Genomic DNA, 22,714 nt, shown 5'->3' with positions numbered 1-22,714 from the left:
TGACCTTCGCGGATTGGCCAAGCATCCGTTCGTAGTTCTCGTACTGTCTCGCGAGCCAGTGTGTTAGATAAATCCGCAACGCGGCTACACAATCGGCCATTTCGTCGGTGCAGGCCATCAGCTGTAGAGGGCAGTGGGGATATATTTTTGTGTACTGGTTACCTGAAAGGCACATCAAGAACATCGCAACATGAGTGAGCAGGCTATTTCTTTCGCGAAGGATTTCTTGGCTGGTGGTATCTCCGCTGCCATCTCCAAAACAGCCGTCGCCCCTATCGAGAGAGTGAAGCTTCTCCTTCAGGTAAAAAAAAAATCTGCCTTCCGGAAGGCTCGGTGTGTTAGCCGGCTAGCTCTTGTGAATCATAGTTAAGTGCTTGTCTTTGCCGGTAGTCCTCAGATATCCGCGGACTTGAAGTCCCATTCAGTAGTATGTGTTGTTGATGTTGAATTGATGAAAATCCTAAGGGTGATGGGTCCTAGGATCTAAGGTCATCTCATCAGGCAGTGGGAAATGACCTACACGAGCCTGGCTGCTAACGCTAGCTTCCCACGTTAACCTTAGCCGGCGTAGCTAACAAAGGACAAACGCTTGTAGTGACATTGGGACATTGTGTACAAACATACAGTTACTCCTCCAGTACATATACAACTCTAATATTTCATAGGCACATTCAGCAGGATACCATGCAGATTATGTCCTTTCTTTAATTGACTACAGTATCGACATGGTGGCCAAGACATTAGCTAGCGTTAAGTGAGATGGCTATACCAAGGCCCGGTTCAGTCATTCACAGCCGGGTCAACGAGTTTTACACACTTATCTGTCAAACCTGCAGAGCGACATTAGTGCTATCGCATCCTCTACTATCACCCCCACCTCACATTAATTTAAAGTTAGATATTTTTTAATCCGTTAGATTAACAAATGTCTGGTTGATCAAAACTCATTATGGCCGCCGTTATCAATTGATTACTAGTAAACACTGATGTTAAATTGCACTGAGGTTTAGACTTTGCAGCAACTTTTACAGGTTTAACACCTACCAAGGTCACAACAAGGAGACCTTGTGATTGTCATATGCTCAACAGTTGGATTGGCTCCACTAACCCTAACACATCTTTTTTTGGTTTGTCTTTCATTCCCTCAGGTCCAGCATGCCAGTAAGCAGATCACCGCAGATAAGCAGTACAAGGGTATCATCGACTGCGTTGTCCGTATCCCCAAGGAGCAGGGAGTCCTTTCCTTCTGGAGAGGTAACCTTGCCAATGTCATCAGATATTTCCCCACCCAGGCCCTCAACTTCGCCTTCAAGGACAAGTACAAGAAGATCTTCCTTGATGGTGTTGACAAGCGCACCCAGTTCTGGAGGTACTTCGCCGGTAACCTGGCCTCTGGTGGTGCTGCCGGAGCCACCTCTCTGTGTTTCGTGTACCCCCTCGACTTCGCCCGTACCCGTCTGGCCGCCGATGTGGGAAAGGCTGGAGCTGGGAGAGAGTTCAATGGTCTGGGTGACTGCCTGGTGAAGATCTTCAAATCTGATGGTTTGAGAGGCTTGTACCAGGGATTCAATGTGTCTGTGCAGGGCATCATCATTTACAGGGCTGCATACTTTGGCATCTATGACACAGCTAAGGGTACGTTGATTTCCACACTCACATACACTTGAACCCCTGAAGAGACAAACATACACCTTCTAGGTTTGTAACTATTTTCCTTCTGTGTTTACAGGTATGCTTCCAGACCCCAAGAACACCCACATATTGGTGAGCTGGATGATTGCACAGACTGTGACAGCTGTTGCTGGCCTGACTTCATACCCCTTCGACACTGTCCGTAGACGTATGATGATGCAGTCCGGACGCAAAGGAGGTGAGTTTGGTTGACACATACTGTTGAGAGTAGACATTGCTATTGTTTAGACGCTTGCATATGTGGTTGTTTGGGCAAATGCGGAAGGGCAAAAGTTTTATTTCTGCCCCGCTTCATCTAACTTTTCTCTTTTCTTACCTTCCTCAGCTGACATCATGTACAGCGGGACCATTGACTGCTGGCGTAAGATTGCACGTGATGAAGGTGGTAAGGCTTTCTTCAAGGGAGCCTGGTCCAACGTGCTCAGAGGCATGGGCGGAGCCTTCGTGCTGGTGTTGTACGATGAGCTGAAGAAAGTCATCTAAATCATCTTGTTGTCACATCACTGTCCAATTTGGCTAAATGTAATAACTTTCCATTTCTATGGACTCAAGCGTTCTGCCTTATTTATGGGAACAAACTATAGTGTCTCACCACTAGCTGTGGGCGATGGCTGTACGTTGTGCATCTTTGATTTTAAACGTTCCACACCCTCTTTACCAATGTCATTCCTGTAAGAAATCTGATACCTCCTCCTGTCATTCACTAGGTTTGTATGGTCCCAACTTGAATAAATTTATTCTGGGGAACAAACTAAACCACTTGATTTCAACTGTCTCTTCTCCACTGTCAGTGCATGACATAGGCACTCACTGGATAATGCAATGCACGAAGTGGATTACACCCAACTGCTATATTTACTCATGCTTATCTCTTCCTGAGCCTTCCTAGTTTGACCATGGTCATTACTGGGATTGTAGAGTAGAACGCCTGAGTGTTGGCTCCTTTGAAAATGACTTGACAGTCACCTGGGGCTGACATGAATTTTACGCTTGCTCATTTTGTGGTGATAAAAGTTACTGACCATATTGGGGTCTTGGTTGTTTGTAGAATACATTTCACAACAAATTCAAATAACTTTCAGGAGAACAGTTACTCCAGTTGTAGACTAGTTCTTGGAAGTTATTATAAAATGTTAGTGCATATTGACATCAGGTAGGAACATACATTGGAAAATATCAGTGGATATTGCCCTGAAATCTTCATATCTCAAGGAAAAAATATTTAAGTGAGATTTTAAGATTTGACCGCACCAGACCCTGTAATGCAGAGTAACTAAAATGCATCTAGTTGTGCTGTACAAAGTTGTATTTCTGTAAGATGGAGCCTGTGCATGAAAAAATGTTTTGACATCAAACTTTTTTTCATTGTAGATCAAGTAGCTTAATCCATTAAAAAAACGATGAAAAAGCCTAATGGTTTGGTAGAGCCCAAGGTGACCTCCTCAAATGTCTTGGTTTGTCTGACCATCAGTGCAAAAACTGAAGACATTGAAGCCACAGTGATTATACAACAAAAGGGAAGGATTAAGTCTGCTCCTCCTGAGAAGCTGGAGTGAGCAAATGTTTGGCATTTTCATTGAGAAAATGACTGATACTTCAATCGATTATCAAAGGGGGGGTATTACATTTCTGGTAATAGACTAATGGTTACAACTCTAATTTTGACAGCTGTCGCTACCGGACATTAAATTAAAATTTCTTCCTTGGCTCATGAATGAAGTTAGGTGTGTCCTCAGTTGACTTCAAACATGTTGGATCAAATATGATTAGTAGGTGTGACCAACACCAGTGAGTGATGAAGGTTTGGTTGTATAAATACTTCCTCTATTAGTCATATCTACACAGTGATCATACATTGGCGACGACCTTTGACAATAAAGACGTCTCCTACGATTATCAAGACATTTGTACTTGGTGGTAGTAGTAGTGTAGATTTGATGCCAAGGCGACACTAAGAAGATATTATCGGATGTCGTGTAGATTAACAGGGGATGATCTCATTTCTTCCTACCGGACCCTTACACCGTTCACAGTCCATCTAAACAAACAAACCAGAATTATTTCCTCCTACAATGTCAAATCAAGGAGAAGACGCCGTGACCGGGACACTTTAGCGGTGACACCGCTCAGAAACGGAAGTTTCAAGGTCCACTCCCCCATGGTTTTAATCCCCCACTGCTCTGGCCTGAGATACTGCAGACTGGCAGCAGGGGGCGCCTTTGACCAACAAGTGTTGAAACCGGCGCTCTCCCACACCCTCTGCGCGTGCACTCAACGCGGGGTGTCTGAAGCTTGAAAAAAGAAAAACCCCATATGACTTATTTCCTTGTGATGATACTGCGATAAAGTATCAGGTGACAGCGAGTCCCAAAGGTAATGCAAGCGGACACCATCATAAACACCTGCACAGTGCAACACAGTATACTCCAATACTGTAACTGCTGCCTTTTTTGACAGATAAAGTTTAGAGCTGTTGATATATTATAGGTTGATGTATTGTAGATTTTAATGTGCTGTTTCCCCCTCATCCTCTTGTACAAAATAGCATAATAACACCTTATGATACAATGCAATATATCAGAAAATAAAGGAAGAGTAGTCATAAGGTGCACGAATAGATGAATAAACACTGTCTGGTTATTAAAGCAGCAAATAAAATGGATGGATTTGGAATCATTTACATAATTTTCCTGTGTATCCTGTGTGTCACAGTCATTACTCAAAGAGAGCAAGTTTGCCAGCATCAGATCAGTTTATGATCAGGTACAAAGACTGTGATTAACTTTATGCACAATGGAAAATATGTAAAAATATATTTAAAAATCAGGCTGCTACTGTATTTTTCATTTATGTTGACAGTGTGGTTTTAGCTGTAATATATAAGCTTGAAAACTGAAAAAAATGAAATAGCCTGGAGTAGAAATAAATAAATAATCAGAAAATAAAAAGCCAAGCCATGGTGAAGCAACCATTTTCCTCAGACAGGCTCATTCTAAAAAGCCCTTATAATTCATTCCTCTAAATAAATCTTTTAAACCAATATTTCAACACAACCCGAATCCAGCATTAGAATACAATAAAGGCCATTCTTCCTGTCCTCCTTTTTGTTCTATAATGTGTTTAGCAGATTACAACCTAAGTGTATGGAGCATTAACACAAACTGTATCACAATTTAATAATAAAAAATCAAATCTAAAATTGACAATGGTTAGCCTTGCTGGAACTGAAGCTATTAATAGAATTGTATTAAAGGAGGTTATTAAAGGGTGGAAATCAATTTGACTTGAATGCATAATGAATCTTATCCAAGTACATTTTCACTTTATTTCATTTTGCAGTGATAGTGATCATTATTTTTTATTTGTCGGAGTAAAAATACAGTTTAACACTCCTTGGTTTCTTCATCTGGCAGATATGACGATCCGTCTGTAAAAGCTAAAATTGATGTCGGTGTTCTGGTTGTTCTGGTTATCATGCACTAAGTTAATCAGGGTGTTTATTTGATTTGTTTGGTCTGTGAACAGCTGTGCGAATGAGTGTGTTACTGCACAGCAGCTCAGGAGTTAACACAAAGTCCTCACAGTAACTTAGGCTCTGGTTCCTGGAAAATCTTTTCTGTGTAGAGTTTACATGTTGGCTGCATCAGTTTCCTCCCACAATCCAAACACTGCTGGTACTGCACACTACACTAGCATTGCCTGTAAGTGTGAAGTATGTCTGCAATTGTTTATTAATCATTGTTAGATTTGTAATGGACTGGCAGCTTATGCAGTCCAGGGTGTTTCCTGCCTTCTGCCCAGTGCATCCTGGGATACAATCCAGCCTGTTGTTCAGGATCTCATCACACCAGGCAAATATTATTTATGATATGAAAATGTATTTGATTTTAACAGATACACTTTATCTATCAGTGTGGATTTTAAGGATTTACAGGGTATCAGTTTGTAATTCTTGGCATTGCAGTCACGCGATAGTTAGATTAATGTTACTGGGAAATTGGGTTTTTTTTGTATGTACTGGAATACTGTGCAGTTTAATCACGAGAAAATCCATAAAAACTGTCAGAGAAAAACAACCGAAAAAATAAAGCAGCAACAAGACTTTCTGTGAAGTACAGGAAAGTACTAGTTTTTATTCCTTCATAATCAAACTTCACAAACAGCTTGAACTTGTACAATACCTCAGAGAGTGAAAATTACAAAAAAAGTGCTGGTAACATTTACAAAAATCATCCTTACTTAGCAACAATCAGTTTATTCTTCCACACTTTTTTTAGTCTTTTGTATTAAGGCTTAATACTTCTGTATAAAGTATATGCAAGATAAGTCTTCACAGTTTTTCGAAAAAAGTCACAATATTATGTAACATAATGAAGCTTTTACGGCTATTTTCTTTATAATAACAAATACACATCACTGGTAAATATATGTGAAATACAGGGCTTATTGTAAAATGGCAAGTAATGATACTGTTTGCTGAGATAAATTGATTCCACACACTGTTATAGGAAACATACCATTGCTATAACTGAAGGAGGAGAAAAAGAAAATGATAAGCATAAACACTTGGGAGATCGCCTCCAAACTTTGGCACATCCCATGAAACAATTTCACAAAATATGAGATTTATTTTTGAAATCATACATATGGAAGAATAGTTAAACTGGCATAAAGTGAAAACATGCTGTGTAGTAAGGTGCTAAATCAGAGATATTACGTTGCCAGCCTTTTTTTTTTCCTTTTTTCTTTTTTTGTGTTTTCCCACATGGACTAACATGAATAAGGTGCATTTGTAAGACTCAAAGCATGTAGGCCTTTCTTAGATGTCAACAAAATATGTAATAAATACAAGTTTTCAAAAACAACCTAAATTAATTTGACCAATAGTCTTGAGGCGACCTCGTATACTCATGCATTCCCATGGATTCAGAGAAATGAATATCTCTACTGCAGTTGTGTAACTCTCTAACTGTGGCATGTGAAAGTAAAAGCTGTATTGTATTCATGGTATGTGTTATTTGCTTTTTTTTTTACTATTTTTATTTTATTTTGTTTTTTTTTTTAAACTGTTGAAATTGTGACAAACTTGATGAGTAAGGAGATGGAATAGAAAAACTGAATGCGAAACTAAGCCAAGATATATTCACAAGATCCTCTAAGCTGCACTGGTTTACAGGTCAACAGATGAGAGCTCTAGCCCTAGACTTACCAATTTCACCCTCATGCATACTGTACGGTTAAAGTGACGCAACAAGCTTGCTTAAATAGTCTACATCACAAAAGCAATTTGGTTTTAGTGCAAACACAATTGGCTGGCTTCAGCTTCTCAATAATAACAAGCTCACCAAGGAGATTACAAGAAGGCACATACTTATGCTTCCTCTAACACGCAACATATTTAGACAAACCGCAACATCTTTCAACAACACCACAAAGCGGTGAAAACAGGAAAGCTACTACATCCAGATAAAATGGTGAAGTTTTGCTGTTTGTGAATTATTGAAAAATTTACACTTATCCATCAACAAAATAACGACGTCAAAGGTCAGTAATTAATGCTGTTTGAGAATGACCTCATTGAAAAAGGATGAAGTATGGTACATTTTGGTGGACACAGATTCTCTATGTATGTTGCCAATGATGCTGTGTTTTTAAATGACAAAAGGTGCATTTGGAATTTATATATTTTTTTCTTTCCTCTAAGAAGTATTTCATTATTGTTTCACTTTAAAGCATTTTTTGTAACTTCCCAGATTAAAAAACAAAAAACACTCAAAGTGACCAAATATGCAGAGATATAAGACGAGTGTTTTCTATGGAAAAGGTGTGCATGACAATGGACAGCTGGGTTTATCTTTTGGTATTTGTGTTTATCTTTAAAACGTGTGGTTGGCTGTGTGATGAAGACAACTGACTCATGGGAAAATGATTCCTTTCCCTCATACATCCCTTTCCTAACTTTAGATCTGTAAGAGCTGCTGGATTTGTCCAAAACAATCACAGGAGGAAACAACAGTTTTAATGCCCCTCAAATCTGGACACTAATACTCCGGGGAGAGTGGGGGTGGGGGTGGGGGCGGGGGTGGGGGGTTGGGGGCAGGAGGGGGACCTGCTGGGCGACTACAAAAAAAAAAAAAAAAAAAAAAAAAAAAAGAAACAAAACCTGTCATATGAACAACAACATGTGGATGCCACGTGCATTTAAAAAGGCGACCGATTCTGTACCTTTAAATACAAAAATCAAATCAAATATCACCATATACTCAGCATTCCCACTGTGGGCAGACAACTGTCAGATACTATGGATCGAAAATGTGTTGAGTGAATTATATTGCTTTTGATAGAAGAAGACCAAAATAAGTCTAGTGCAAATCTCTTTTCTGGTTTGAGAAGTGGTGGTTGGTGTGTAATGAGACTCAACTGTCATATCTGCTCTACTATAACAAGAACATACCAGGTGAATTTGAGAACTGGATAGCTGTCAAGTGGTGTCCCTTTACATCTTTTTTCTGAATATTTAAGAGAGCACTCTTTTGTCTTCAGAAAATAATAAGATAAAACAAACAAAAAAAAATCTGTCACCAGTCAATGCCATGCAACAATTTGGAGGGAGAACCCTGATAAATATTTTCTATTAAATGTAACCCATCACCCAATGAATGCAGTTTGCCAGCACAAAGGAAATGTCTTAACTTCTTATGTTTAAATATTTTGAATGGGAGGTTGGCGGCCATGTTTAGTCACCCTCCCCAGTACAGCTGGGAGGATGTGCTTCGTCTGTCAGCTCACATCTGTGCTAACGGGTGTCGTCTGTGCAGTTATGTCTGTCAAATACATCTCTCAACTTGGAAATGTTGGAAAACTCGCTCCAGTCCAGTGTTTGACAAATCATATTATAAAAACGTTCTTGCACATACATTTAGGAAAAAAAAAAAAAAAAAAAAAAACTTTATCCCCTATTTTCAAAACAGCAGTCAATACATTTCAAACAAGCTTGTTTCATAACAACAATAATAATAATAATAAAATACAAACCAACTTGGAGCATAAATTATCAAAAACAAACTGAAAACACATTACTGCAGCATATATTTCAGGGTTGCTTAGTTGTGATGTTAACTACCTTTACTACAACAGCTCCACTTCTGCCAAGTTCATAACTATATAGGAGAAGTATTTTTAGGGAAATAATAAAATATCAAGCTAATGTATGCAAAAAAATTAATAATAATAGCCTAACAAAATATACACATATTTATAAGCACATCTCATAGTTCAACTCAAGTGCATGTTTACAAAAGCATCTACATACAGGATATGGCAGCAAAAAGCCTGAAAGCCAGATGAAAAAAATAAAAACCTAAGCTGCTTTATATTAGGGCACATGTAATTTTCTGATTTGCAATGTCAATATTTGAGAAATTCTGTCTTTGTCACCGGGTTTAAAACATCGCCCGAATTACAGTAATCAAATTTCCTATTTTGAACACACAGGATGAAAAATATACAGCAGATTCACCTATAATTAGAGTTTACAGTAATAAAATATTGTCAATTCTTTTCTTTTCTTTTTTTTTGCCAAATGGTTTACATTCTGTTTACAGATGATGTGTCGTTATTACAAAAATAGATCATCGATTTCATAAATATTTGGACCACGTTATGACGTTTAAATCCATGTTACAGTTTGGTTTTATTTTTGTTTTCATCGTGTAGTGATGGCTGGCTGTGATGCTTTTTTTTGTTTGTTTGTTTGTTTGTTTTTTCAGTGAACATGAAAGACTGTGATGTTTGCTCAGAGATGGTGAGCACCTCAGCGAGATTTGACTTGATTTGTCGAGACTGAAAGTTGTGTATTGTTATTCTCTTTCCTTGTTTTTTGGCTTAATAAAACAACCTACAAATATGTGCAAACTTAACATCTTGGTCCATCTCAAGTATAAATGGCTAAATGTTCTCTAAGTCACAATGTCAGATTAGTATTTTAGGGACAGCCTTAAAATATTAGACAGTGCCAATGTATAACATCAACAACAAAAAAGGTCAGACAAACTATTTAGATATAATCCAATGTGAAGGTGAACAGGTGTACACTTATTTGCTAAAGGTGTGTATAGAAGACATAACCAATCATTACTGAGTATTATTATGTTTTGTCTGAGGAACAATGCAACATTTACAATCTTATACATGTTTTAACATGCGATAGTTTACATCACAGCTACTGTGTCAGATTCATTTTTCTGTTTTGTTGCATTTCTTATATAAAAAAAATCTATTTTGGTCTACAATAGGCAAATTAACACAACCACAAAACTATAAACAAATGATCAAGTGACAAAACATAGATGCATTTTCACAAGCACCCTGCCATGAGAAGAAAAACAAAGAAAACCCTAAAATACCTGTAGCAATCCTAGCCCCCGATCGTATAGGAACCCCCCACACACGTAGAAAAGAAATGTTAGTTTCTCCATAAAACTTAAATTATCTTAACCCTTCTTTGGTTTGTCAAAACAAACATTGTCTAGTACAGTTTTTTTTTTTTCATTCGACTCCTAATGAAAAGCATGGCCCCCGTTTTACAAATTACTGCCACCAGCCCCTTTAGGAACATTACAGTGCTAAAAAAAAAGTTTTTTAAGTCTAAATCTGCGCGTCAGTTACAGCAGACTCAATGTGTTGGCTGAGACAGTGACCAACATTGCGGTGAAGAAGAGCCTTGACCTCTCTTTTTGCTGTTTTTGTATTTTATGTCTCTCCCACGATACAAGAGAAACCTACAGAGTGATAGCATAGTGCATGTTGTCTTTAGAACCAGTCCACACAAGCGTAAAGCTATGCTGGAAGCTTATGAGGTTTCGCGATCTCACTGAGAAATTTGACCTTTTTTTTTTTTTTTTTTAAAAAGATCTATTTGAGGGAAATGTAAATGTTAACTATGCTTTAATGTGATGGGTAGTGTTTGCCACTAACGTGATCAAATATCCCAACAGTATCTGTAAAATGATTTAAGCGCTGGAAATCCTCTTTAATATTAGGTTAGTTAAGTGTGGAAAATGAATGCCAGACTAGGATTTGGAATGTTCTGAACTTGAACAGGAATGCATGTTTTTAGTTACGCTGCTGCACACTTTTTAACACTAATCATCTCGTGGAGCCGGACTAAGCCAAAAAGACTACAGCAAGTGAGAACACAAAGAGGCTCAATGTTTAGTCCTCTGAGGCCGAATCACACTGGAGTCTTCTCATCACTGTGATTTAATAAAAAAAAAACAAAAAAAAAAAACACTGTTGTCGAGGGACACTCAAAATAAAAAACAAAGTAAAGTACTCCCCTACAGGAAAAAAAAACCTGTGTAGACAGGACTGCATGCTTCATTTGGACTGATAGATGTTAGTTACCTGATGATGACGCTTTACTGACAACCTCATCAGGGTAGTGTGAATAACTGCATGTTCGGAGAAAAGCATCATAGTTAATATAATCTAGAAGTTGTTATAGCTTAGTTTAGCTGTGTCGTAGTTTTAAAATTTGAACAGCTGCTTTGCTGCGTGTGTGTAAAAGCTCAAAGTGAAAACAGAATCTGGATGTTTTTGTCTACAAAATCTGAACAGATGCTGTTTGTGTGTGTCATAGTGTGACAGTTGGATGACAGGGACTAGCTATATCACATTGCCTACATCATTAATGCTTCATATTTAACATTAAATGTCTATGAAACTAAGCCGTCAAAATGTGTATTTGTTAATCATAGCTGTTTTCTCCTATTTACTTGAACACTATGTATTATGGAGGATTTAAAGATTCAAAATAAAGGCAATCACTTTCTTTTGGTATGATGCTTATTTTATTGTTATAAATTATGTTTATCTTATAAGTTTAACAGAAATTTCTTACTTTAAATGATTTATTACATTTTCCTTTTCCTGCTTGGCTCTCACATCTAATTTAACAATAGTGGTATAATTTAAAAAAAAAAAATCTTTTTTTTCTAAATTTGGCACAGTAACTAGGCTGGAGAAGGTTAGAGAGAGAAAACTGTGGTAATTAGTCCACAGGGGACAGAATAATACGCCATCCCAAAAATCTTTTATCTAGCAGCCACTCAGCCCTGAATCTTGATTTATGGTTTTTCTCCTACCATATTTCCTTTTACTTTTGTTTTCATGTTGTTAAATGAAGCTCTTAAATACCTGTGAGTTCTGAGTGCTTGTGTTCATCTGTAGCCAAAACTTTTAATTTGTAATCTCGTTTTGCCTCCAAGTAGCGGTTATGAAAATCTAGTCTAACGTTCAATGACCAGTTTCTTTTTTTTCCCCCCCGTTGCTTGTCGTTTGCCCTTTACAGTTTCAAGCTGTACGTAAACAACCAGGCTGTCAGATAAGATAAAACTTTAATGATCACTGTGGGGGAAACTGGGCACGGGCTTGCATGTGGCAGGGCCTGTCATCAAGGTCAAAGGACACATTGTGTACTTTGAAACACCAACTATTAAAGCAGCTGCCAGTTCCTACAGCCTGCAAACCCTTTTTAAAATTCATTTACAGTTAAGTGTCAGTGGAGGTAACTACTGCCAAGTTTGTATATTTAATTATAATCTGAGGAGTGGCATTATTTACCACAAGATTCAAAAATATCCAAAGATGAAGCGGATTTTCACTCATTGTGGCAGTGAGTTAACTTCACCTCCTCAAACTGATGTGTGGCTCCCTCTGCTGTTCACAAAGTGCCACTGCCCTCTCCCCCACAAAACATACAGTACATTACAGTACAGTACAGTATATGGCTTGTTTGCAAATGGCAAAAACTGAAAATAAAAACGCTCAATATCAACGAGAGAGCAACAGTAAAAAAAAAAAAAGAAAAAGGTCATTCATTTTCACATCTAATTATCAATTACCATCTAATCCTACTTAAACGTATATTTCATTTATTTATATTAAATTTAAATATGAAAATGTGATTGACATTTTATATCTTTGAATCCTCCAAACTGTATAAATGTACGATTAAAAAATAAAACTTGCAGATGTAGCCTTTACTGTATATGTATAGAACATTTCAGGTATTTTAAAGGGTTCTCTTAGGATGCACTCACAACCAGCAGGTTTTAGCAGTAATAGTATAAATAGTATATTTTTAATAGACCATTGTGTATATACTGTATCTGTGCAATGTAGGAGAGAAAAACTATGAATATTCTGTATAGTTGCTGTATGTACTGATAGGCACTTGATAGGCATACTCCCTATATCCCACAAGGTACTGTATACTCTAGCTGCAATTATGTCTTTATCAAACTATCTGAAAATGTATTTATTATCTGTGTGGAGATGGTGATACTTAAATATATATAGTATATTTGTAAGAAGTTATCTATTTCACTCTTATGCGTATTGTAGATGGACAAAAAAAAAATGCAGTTAAGTATTATCTGAATGGTTTCATGTGTTTTCTGTATTCTACTCTTAACTTTGTGACTTTATTCATGCTTAAAAATAAGAGAAACAAAAATCTGACTTAAAATGTGTGGAGACTGACTGAAAGACAAACAGGAAGACAGACGTATGCTTATCAGAATAAAATGAACCTGTTCCTTACTCAACATGACCCTCACCATTACTATCCTCCATTTCCTTGTTTTCATCTCAACGCAAAGCATATATGCATATATATATATATATAGTACACTGTGAAATATGACTCAATAACTGACTATCCTTTATCCAGTTCGCGTGAAGCTATGTATGTATATAAACAACACCACTATGATCACCAGAAAAAAGCAGGAGGAAGTTTGAAATAAAGAAGTATAACGATGAATTAAACATACTGCAAGAAGGACAACAATGTACTGTAGACCCTGTGTCTCTACACTAAGATAAACAAAACATGAACAGTAATATATTTGAAACACAATACAAACAGCTGCAGGCTCAATGCTATTTTCTACGTTTCAATATGTTTTGTTCTGGAAAATATGCGTACACTTTGCAAACATAAAGTCTAGACTTTTATTTTTTATTTTTTTCAAACTAACAACTAGAAGAAGCACGATTGAGATAAGGATTTATTTTCTGGATAATGTTGCAACTTTTCAACAATTTTCAACCGACTTTTTGCAACACTGAGAAAAGAGAATTAAGCACCACCACGAGTAGCTGAAGCAGTATAAGGAATATATAACTATGGACAGTGAAGAGCATGTGATGCTAATGCAACAGGGGGAGGGAGGAGGAAGAGGGGGAGCCTGGGTATGCTATAGCACGTTATGACACACTGGAGAGAAGGTACTTTCCCCTTCCGAGCCTGGTCTGCTATCAAACACCGTATGATACAAGAAGTCAACTGACGATGGGACGAGTTATTAGCCCTCATCCGGATAACGTTGAGATTGGCTACTTTTGTTATTCCAAAAGAAAGAAAGAAAGAAAAAAGTGATAGAGAAACAATTGATAGTGTAATTGTGAAATCAAATATTTCAAAAACCAACATCGAGCTACTTAACCTACTATTTAGACCAATGATACCACAAAGCTGGTTGTACTCATCTAGCTACAGTCAATAGTGCATTTGATATATGTGTTTACACAAAATATGTAAAATTTAGGTGCCATGAAGGAATGCTAGATTACTGAATACATACATTACACTGAAACAATTCAATTAATGTCTCTGCCTTGCTTTCAAAGAAGTGATGATGTTAGTTTGGCAGTGTTTAACTTGGTACTGAACGGACAACAAACACCAACATCATGAGCTGTGTGCCATACATGTGGCAATACTGTTGGAAAGAGATCTCGGCAGTTGCTTACATATTCTATTTAGTGCATTGTCTGTTAAGGCATGAGATTACCCTCCACGTGCTGTGTAGAGACAAATATAGCACTAGCATGCAGCAATATTGCCATCCTGGCAACAACAGCTACAAACAGGAACCATACAGTTTAGGCTTATATGCACACCATAGGAGACAGGCCCAATCAAATGTTAAATAATGTGCTACTTTTACTGAGGACTAACCTCATGTTTTTTCACTGTGTTTCTCATGTGGGGTCAATGTTTTTCTTTTCTTTTCTTTTCTTTTTTTTCTTTTTTTTTTAACTGAGAAGAAACCAGAATACAGAATCTCTCCAGGTCTCACGTGGTTATCACTTGACTTCACTCCAAACTGACTCCACAGGGATCGGAAATCTAGTAGCAATTATGTGAAATTTAGCATCAAAATGCTTGACATAACTTCTCCAAACAATAAAGTCAACAGTACTTGACCTAGGCTTTAGTCAAAATCTCGGAACAAATATTACAGGTGCTGTATTAGCCCAAAAGGTTTGGAGAGCTGCTTCTCATAGTACCTGTGCTGCATATTGCAAAGGAAGCCCTACAGTTCAGATATTCCACTTATCAACAGTTTGATTAGGCTATATACCACACACAGACACTCACAGACATACGACCACTAAGGAAGAGACACAACTGTGTACAACAGACAGACAGATATCAAAGAAGCTGCATTCCATCACCTCCGCACACCTTTAAACCCACAGAAAGTTGTTCTAGGACACACATATCATTTATGTTACACACACACACACATTATAAATGTATTATCATTTATAATATAATAATAGTTATTATTATTACCTCCGCCAACGGAGTTGGACGGGAGCTGTGTTTATTACTGTTGTTTCACTGTTAATGTTGTTTGGCTTGGATGTTCTCATAGGAAAAATCTGTTCTGTGTCTAAAGAAATGCAACTGAATAAACTGTTATAGGGAACTGACTCCATAAAAAGAATGAATTCCAAGGTTAAAACATAGATGAGCACACATAATGGTACAAATTTAAATAAAAATAAATGCTTGCATTAACACGGCACGGGTATATACTGTAGGTAACTGCAAGCAATAACAAAAGCCAAGAACCGCTGAATTACTTAATGAATAAATTGAAACAAAGCTATTCTATTACATGTGAACTCTACAACCAAATGTTAGATTCAGAAAGAAAAAATTCTCTTTTCTAAAACTATAATATCTCTGTTAACAGTAGTGCACTTATTGGTTTAAGCAGTGCAACATATATGCAAGAAAATAATGCAGTCCACTTATCAAGATTTAAAAAAATGTTTTTTCCTTTGAAATTGAATAAAGAAAAATCATAGAAGTTCATTTAAGGAAAATGATTAAATATTAAGCACAGGCATTTTAAGAAAATGTGCAAAGTAGCACTTTGTTTTTTTTGAATCTACAGCGGGTCTTCTTAAGACCACTGTATGCAGTTAGTTATTCTTTTAACAATACAACTACGAAAGTGTTTGCTCACATAAATGAGCAAATCCTTCAGATTGCAGTTGCAGGCAGTTGCATGTGTGTGTGTGTGTGTGTCCTAATTTTGGATAAAAAGCAATACAAAAACAATTCAAATATCAGAAATGAGCCTTAAGTGATGTGATGCGTGGATGACAACTTGTGCACACTAGCTTCCAAATCTATTCTGTACATGCTGTGTCTATAGGTTTTAGAAAATTCAGGAATGTATACTATTGTCTAGAAAGTCCATCTGCAACTTGTGGTATATCATGAAACAGTGTCATATCAATCAATGGAGCTACTTGTTTTGCTTTGAGACTGTGTTTTCCTTTCAAAATGTCGCATTGCATTTGAGCTTTCAGGAGGTGAGTGATGCATTTAGCTCTCACCTGCTGAAATATCTCTGCAATGGTAATGGACAGGTTATCCAGGGGTTCTAGGCATTTATTTCCAATTCAAATTTGATTCTAATTAAACCCCCCACCCTCCTCTTTAACACTGTTCCAATCAACAACTTGCCTAAACCCCCCCAGTATTATAATGGGATTATCAAATTAAAACCATGTAGGCTACTCAATAACAACAATAGTTAAAAGTGACAAATCCTTTTTTTAAATCTACATCCCATAACAGTCAGGTGCAAGTTGAAGAGCAGCAATTATGAAGGAGAGAGTTTAGTCGCATATTCCAGCCTGCCATAACTGTGGATGTAAAAGGCTTTAAAAAAAAAAAAAAATCCATCAGCAAAAGAATCTTTCTTTTTTTCTTATGTTTTGAAATGGAAGAGGTCTACTAGCCTTAACAGTCTTTTAAGATATTAGTGGCAGTGTATGCAAATGAGTTAAACTCCAAACTTCAGAAAAAAAGAAACATATTTTTGCTCAAATACTGTCTCATCAACACACCTTAATTTAGTAAACCATCAAAATGCATGGACAACAATTACAAAACATATGAGAAATATTTGTCTCTGTCACCATTGACAGTAAGTTACATTTCAGTAAAATGATTGAAATTGGTACCTTGACAACAGCTGCATTATAATCCCTTAATACCATAGGAATAAATAAAACCCAGTGTCAAATTAACTACTCTCCTTTTTTATTTTACATAAGAAGGCAATCTTGTGACCATCAGTATTCTTAGAGGGAATATGTAGCCCAACCCCAGATGATTTTTTTGTTATTGTTGTTGTAAATTATACCACAGTAAGCTTGGACATCTATAGTTTCCAAACTGGTCAGTATGGGTTTCACAACTGCCATGATTTATGTTTCATGGCAATGTACACACACACACACACACACACACACACACACACACACACACACGGACAGACAGACACATGCAAATACACGCTCAAACATAAATGCACATGTATATTCATTCAGACATATCTACACTACAGGTGTGTTTGTGTGTATGTGTTTCTTTCGTAGGCCTTTCGGTAGTGTTCAACACATAAATCAGTATTTTAGGAAAGCATACATTTAGAGGCCTGTAGTTAGGATCCATCCAGTAGATCAATATCAAACTACTAAGCCTTAAGGCCACCATCTTTTTTTTCTTTTAGAATAACAGAAAAAAAAATCTTTTTTTTTTTGGGAAACTTAATGTGCCAGTGTCTATACTCATTACTCTTCATACCTCAAAATAAGAAAAGGAAAATCTAGTGCCATTTTATTTGTCATTCTTTTTGAAAGAAGTTTATCTATTTGTACTTATCCATCGGAGACATGCATTCGCATGTGGTCATTGAAGTGCTCCATTTGGTCGAACTTGGCAGGGCAGACGGAGCACACGTAGGTGGTCCCTTCTTGGCAGCTCGCTTCTGCAGCTACACCCACTCCTGTTCCAACCCCAGCCCCTACTCCAGCACCTCCACTCACTGGCATGGCGAGGGCCACCACTCCAGGTCCAGGCTCAGGGACAGCCATAGGCATGGGAATGGAGACGGGCCCCGGGGTGCCTGCGCTCCCCGACAGCCCTGTGATGGCGCTGCCTGTGCTGTGCAGGGCCATGTGCCTCTCCAGCAGGGTCTTGTGTGAGAACTTCTTCTTACAGATGTAGCACTCATAGGACTTCTCTCCACGGTGCAGCCGCATGTGGACATTGAGAGAGCTCTTCTGGGTGAAACGCTTGTTGCAGATGCTGCACTGGTAGGCCCGCACCCCTGTGTGTGTCACCATGTGTTTGATTAAGTAATCCTTCAGGGAGAACGAGCGCCAGCAGATGCTGCACTGATGAGGCTTCTCACCTGGATATACATGCAAAAAAAAGCATTAAGGGGAAAAAAGAAGAGACAAATTTTGAGGATTAGTTTTAAAAATGTGGGAGAAAAATGTCTCTGCGGCCCACAGAGGCTCTAAACATAGATTTTCTGTTTTTGGAAAATCATTTCTGAACATATGAATTATAGAAATATTGTAATGTGACTCTGTTGCCATATGCGCACATCTTCTCAACAGGCTCTATTACTGAATGGTCAAGTAATGCTTGAGTTTCAGAAAAATGTGTCATATTTGCATCATTCATGGGAAAACAAAAATCATTGTTATGAATCCAAAACTTCCCACTCTATTTCCATTTCTCCCTCTAAAGGCTAATTAAGCTCCATCTGTTTGTCATGTAAACGGCCACCTTGATTAGGGCTTTCACTGAGATATTAAAATCTGTGTGGTCATTTCTGATATGAAACACGGCACCACTGTGAGTGCAGTGTCAGCATGCTTCTGTGTGTAAATCAACCTTTATGAAGGCACATGTGTCAGTTTTATTAATGACAAAAGATGTCTGTATATCAGCGGCTAAGGATCGAATCAAGGCCAATTCTGTTCCTGGAACAAAGCAACTGGACCTTTAGCACTACACATACAATGTGGCAGGTTCAACTGATGTCTACTTGTGCAGCAACATCAGACGCCTAAAGCCAGGAGTGTGACTTTTTCAAGATAAGGAACATACCTCACGCTAGAATTATTTAAACCTGTATTAACGTTTGTCATGATGCTTGTTTGACTGGGTTTTGTACGCTACAGCAATGTGGGAAAGGCTTTTCTTTAAAGAAGCTCTGATACAGTTATGGCAACGTGTACGCAAAACTGTAACACAGTGATATTTTATGAAAAGGGAAGGGAAACTCTTCAAGGGAAATTGTGAAAAACACACAATAGTGTTAATTCCCATATGATCAGGAACCAGATAATTTATGCATCTGTTTAGTATGTTTGTCAGCTTGTTAAGATGTAAGCTAGTTTTACATAATTGTCTCTACTGACATTATGGGCTGTAAAATATTAACATACTGATAATTATGTAAAACTAACAAGTAGAGGAAGAGACTGATAACACTGCAAAATGAGCGAGTAGTATCTTGCAGGTTAATGAAGTCCTGTGTATCTGCTGTTTATTGCTGCACTGAGTGAATTAATGTGTAGCCACATGATTTCACTTAATGACACCAAGAAATTACACTCTCACCTCAGCTATTTTTATTTGTTTTTTTCTTTTTTTGCTTGACCTACTCTACGGGGAAGTGAGAGGTCAGGGGGGGCAGTTACAGATCAGCAGCATGTGACTAGCTTATATATATAACAAGTATATTTACTGTCTAACTCATTGTACAGTTATAAAGCTGTCTAACGTGCCTAAGATCACAGCCAATGACACACTACCTCTGCTGCAATAATACTGGTGTGTCCTTTGTCTTACGTAAGAAGCTGGAAACAGCAAACATTTGGCATTTTTGCTTATGACTATGATTAATTCTCTGTTGATTGATTAATTGATTGTTGCAGCTCTATGTCATACAAATCCATAGTTTTAGGAATTTTCATTCATTTGTATTGACTACTGAGTTAAGAGGTTTTTCTCATCCTCGTCTTGTGAATAAAGTACCTCTTAATTCCCCCTTTTTTAAAAATCCAAATAAAAACTATTTATGTTGTAAATGTATTAAATATGTAGTAATCTCATAGCAACAGCAATATAATGTTAAATCATCCTTTTGAAAGAATATTTTTCAGTAAAGGTAATCTGTCACTGGCTGCAGTGGGATGTTCAGATGCACTCTGTGGGACTGATTGATCAGTGACTTTCCTTCTCTATATGTCATCACTCTACTCCATACAATAGTGTGAATAAAACACAAAATTTGGTTTTAAATAGCCTTCATATAAGAGGTGGTTCTAGCCAAGCAATGGATTCTAATGAATAATAATGGCTATTTGAGTAGGCAATTTTTATGAGATCATCTAATTATATGATATCTAATTCTTTCTTTCTGTGATGATAATTTCTTCAGTATATGATTGATAAGGCTGTCAGTGCTGGGTGAAAGCAGTGCACAGTGTAGCGACGTGCTGCATGAGCAATCTACTGCCACTGTAAGTCAGATATAAGATACTCGTCAGCTGTGACCTAAAAAATGTAGATTTTGAGATTCTGTTTTTATACTTTTCCAGAACAAAAACACTGCTAACAGACTACACAGAGCTATACACTACAGTATATTTGTTTTGTACTCATTTTCACTAAATGACACATTCATTTACACTAGAGGGTGAAGATGGGCGTCAATTTGAAGTTAAATATATCTTTGGATATCAACTGCTGATTAAATTTAACAAAGACACAGCTTAATTACTTTTCAAATGTCTAAACCTGAAGCTTCCCAATTGATTCCAGTAACCACAGAGGGCAGGCCTATAGAAAACACTATTCAAAGGGAAACAGACTTCGACATAAGACTGGAACTTGGACATCAATTCATTATGCTACTTTCTCAGTGTCTTGGGTATTTAATGTATGAAATATGTTGTCACTGCGATAACTGCATTAATGAAAGTTAAAGTTTTCATACCATGATTAAAATAATTCATCTGATGTTTAAGCCTGTCACCCCTTAACCAAAAAATATTTCTATGGCATGCTGTTACTAGAAGTGGATGGATAATACACTCATTTAACTGAGCGTGCTAACTGTCCAAAAAAAAAAAAAAAAATCTTTACTGCATATAAGATATTTTGACTCACCAGTATGGACAAACATGTGTTTGACGTAGTTCTGTTTTGCAGTAAAGGTTTTACTGCAGAGAGTGCATTCATAGGGCTTCTTTTCCCCCTGACCAATTCCTCCGGCAGCCTGTTGCTGCTGAGCTGGCGCTTGCGGTACCGACATGGGGTTCGGGAATGATGGCATTGCAGGGGGCGGCACTGCCACAAACTGTGGCTGCTGCTGGCCAGAAAGGTAAAGGAAAGGCTTCTCTCTAGACTGCTGTGGAGTAAAGAGTGTGGGCAGGAAGGTGCTTCCAGCAGTGCCCATCACTTGGGAATTGCTGGTCACGGTGAGCGGCATCCTCAGATTGCTGGTGTGTGATTCTGCCTGGCGCATGTAGTGCGTGGCACTTGGCAGGGATTGGGACATGACTGAGTTTGGCAGGGGCTGCATCATGCTACTGTCACTAGTGCTGTGGGATGTGTCCCCGTCCTCTGTCTCTTGCACTTGCTCTGGGGACGAGTCATTGACCTCTATCTGCACTGGAGCTCCTTCACCTTGCTGCCCGTCCCCGCTCCCCTCTCGGCTAAAGCCAGTCAGGTACGGCTGCTGCTCCATAGCATCTGGCTCAGTACTGATGGAGGAGCTCACCCCTGAGTCAAAACTTTCAACCTTGGATTCACTCTCTACAGCCTCAGTGTGGTCAGCATCGTCTGGGCAGTCCCCCAAATTGTCCCCCCAGCTGTACTCATCTTCAGCCTCCTGCTTTATGTGCATCCCTCCTGTTTGTATGCGTACCGGTCGGGGTTGCTTGCGGCAGTGAGTGGACTCTGCTGTGGAGATGAAGCGATCAACCTGCTGAGATCTCTCCTGGATGCGGTTCATCCAGGGTGGATCTTGAGATTGCTGGTCCTTCTGAGTGCTGAGAGTCGAATCATAATTTGGAGGGTTAATGTAAAGGGGGCGGTCGCGGGTGCCGTTCTGCAGAGAGAGGCCAGGGTAGGTGTACAGTGATGTGTATGCACGATCCATGCTTTGCTGTGATGTTGTTTGCATATAACCTGACTCTGCGTCGCTGCTGGGCCCAGAGGTGCCAGACTCTGGCGTGCCACGGGGCGTTTCCTGACCAGAGTCTCCTGGTATAACAGGGAACCCCCCCGGCCCCGCCAGGCCCACATTCTGGGACACGATGCGGGTACACTCATCAATGACGGTCTTGATCTGTAGGATGCTGGCAGCAGTAAGGATCTGCAGGGCCTCTGATTGAGATACCCGTAGAATCCCACTGTACATAAAGTCAATCAGCTTTTGGATGGATTGCACTGAGACCACAGAAGGGATCTCAATGTCGCTGTAGCCCAAGAGCAGCTTGTCCTGAAAGAAGGGGCTTCCAGCAGCCAGCACGCACCGGTGAGCTCGCAGCATACTTCCATGGATCCGAACAGTCACGTCACAGAAGTGCCCACGGTTGCGCTGCTCATTGAGGGTCTCAAGTACAGAATTGCTGAAGTTGTGGAGATTGATGTTATGAATGCGCTCGGTCATCCCCTTGCAACTGATGTCACCTGCAAGCAGGGAGCAACACACACCTGACTTAAAAACTCGGACACATGTAAACACAACATTATTCAACTGGCTTGAACACACCAGTATGCCCAAAATGAAAATGTCTTCTTCTTTTTTGCTGATTTTTTTTCACATATAATAAC

General features: G+C 38.5%; 2 protein-coding genes across 2 annotated transcripts in view; one reads left to right on the top strand and one right to left on the bottom strand.

The window, feature by feature from the left end:
* The first annotated feature begins 88 nt into the window (after nt 1-88).
* si:dkey-251i10.1 (uncharacterized protein LOC100038774 homolog) lies at nt 89-2,448 on the top strand. Its single transcript, XM_018691941.2, has 4 exons — nt 89-301; nt 1,149-1,635; nt 1,730-1,870; nt 2,018-2,448. The coding sequence occupies exons 1-4, from the start codon at nt 191-193 to the stop codon at nt 2,173-2,175; spliced, it is 897 nt and encodes a 298-aa protein (XP_018547457.1). The 5' UTR covers nt 89-190; the 3' UTR covers nt 2,176-2,448.
* A 3,357-nt stretch (nt 2,449-5,805) lies between these two features.
* zbtb20 (zinc finger and BTB domain containing 20) overlaps nt 5,806-22,714 on the bottom strand; it is a 35,020-nt gene continuing 18,111 nt past the window's right edge. The window contains exons 3-4 of the mRNA XM_018691714.2: nt 21,044-22,570; nt 5,806-18,266 (exon numbers count right to left, since the gene is read on the bottom strand). Coding sequence (XP_018547230.1) covers nt 17,731-18,266; nt 21,044-22,550 — 2,043 coding nt within the window. The 5' untranslated portion in view covers nt 22,551-22,570 and the 3' untranslated portion in view covers nt 5,806-17,730. The remainder of the gene's footprint in view (nt 18,267-21,043; nt 22,571-22,714) is intronic.

Source organism: Lates calcarifer, linkage group LG20 (assembly GCF_001640805.2).
Source record: "Lates calcarifer isolate ASB-BC8 linkage group LG20, TLL_Latcal_v3, whole genome shotgun sequence".
NCBI lineage: Eukaryota > Metazoa > Chordata > Actinopteri > Centropomidae > Lates > Lates calcarifer.
The sequence above is the reverse complement of the archived record's forward strand: the minus strand, read 5'-3'. Positions and strand labels throughout refer to the sequence as shown.

What these genes read in the sequence shown, in the direction of transcription:
- si:dkey-251i10.1 (XM_018691941.2), top strand. Translation starts at nt 191, where the DNA reads ATGAGTGAGCAGGCTATTTCTTTCGCGAAGGATTTCTTGGCTGGTGGT. An exon ending in CATCTATGACACAGCTAAGG is followed by an intron (nt 1,636 to 1,729) that starts GTACGTTGATTT and finishes CTGTGTTTACAG; the next exon opens with GTATGCTTCCAGACCCCAAG. An exon ending in GCAGTCCGGACGCAAAGGAG is followed by an intron (nt 1,871 to 2,017) that starts GTGAGTTTGGTT and finishes TACCTTCCTCAG; the next exon opens with CTGACATCATGTACAGCGGG.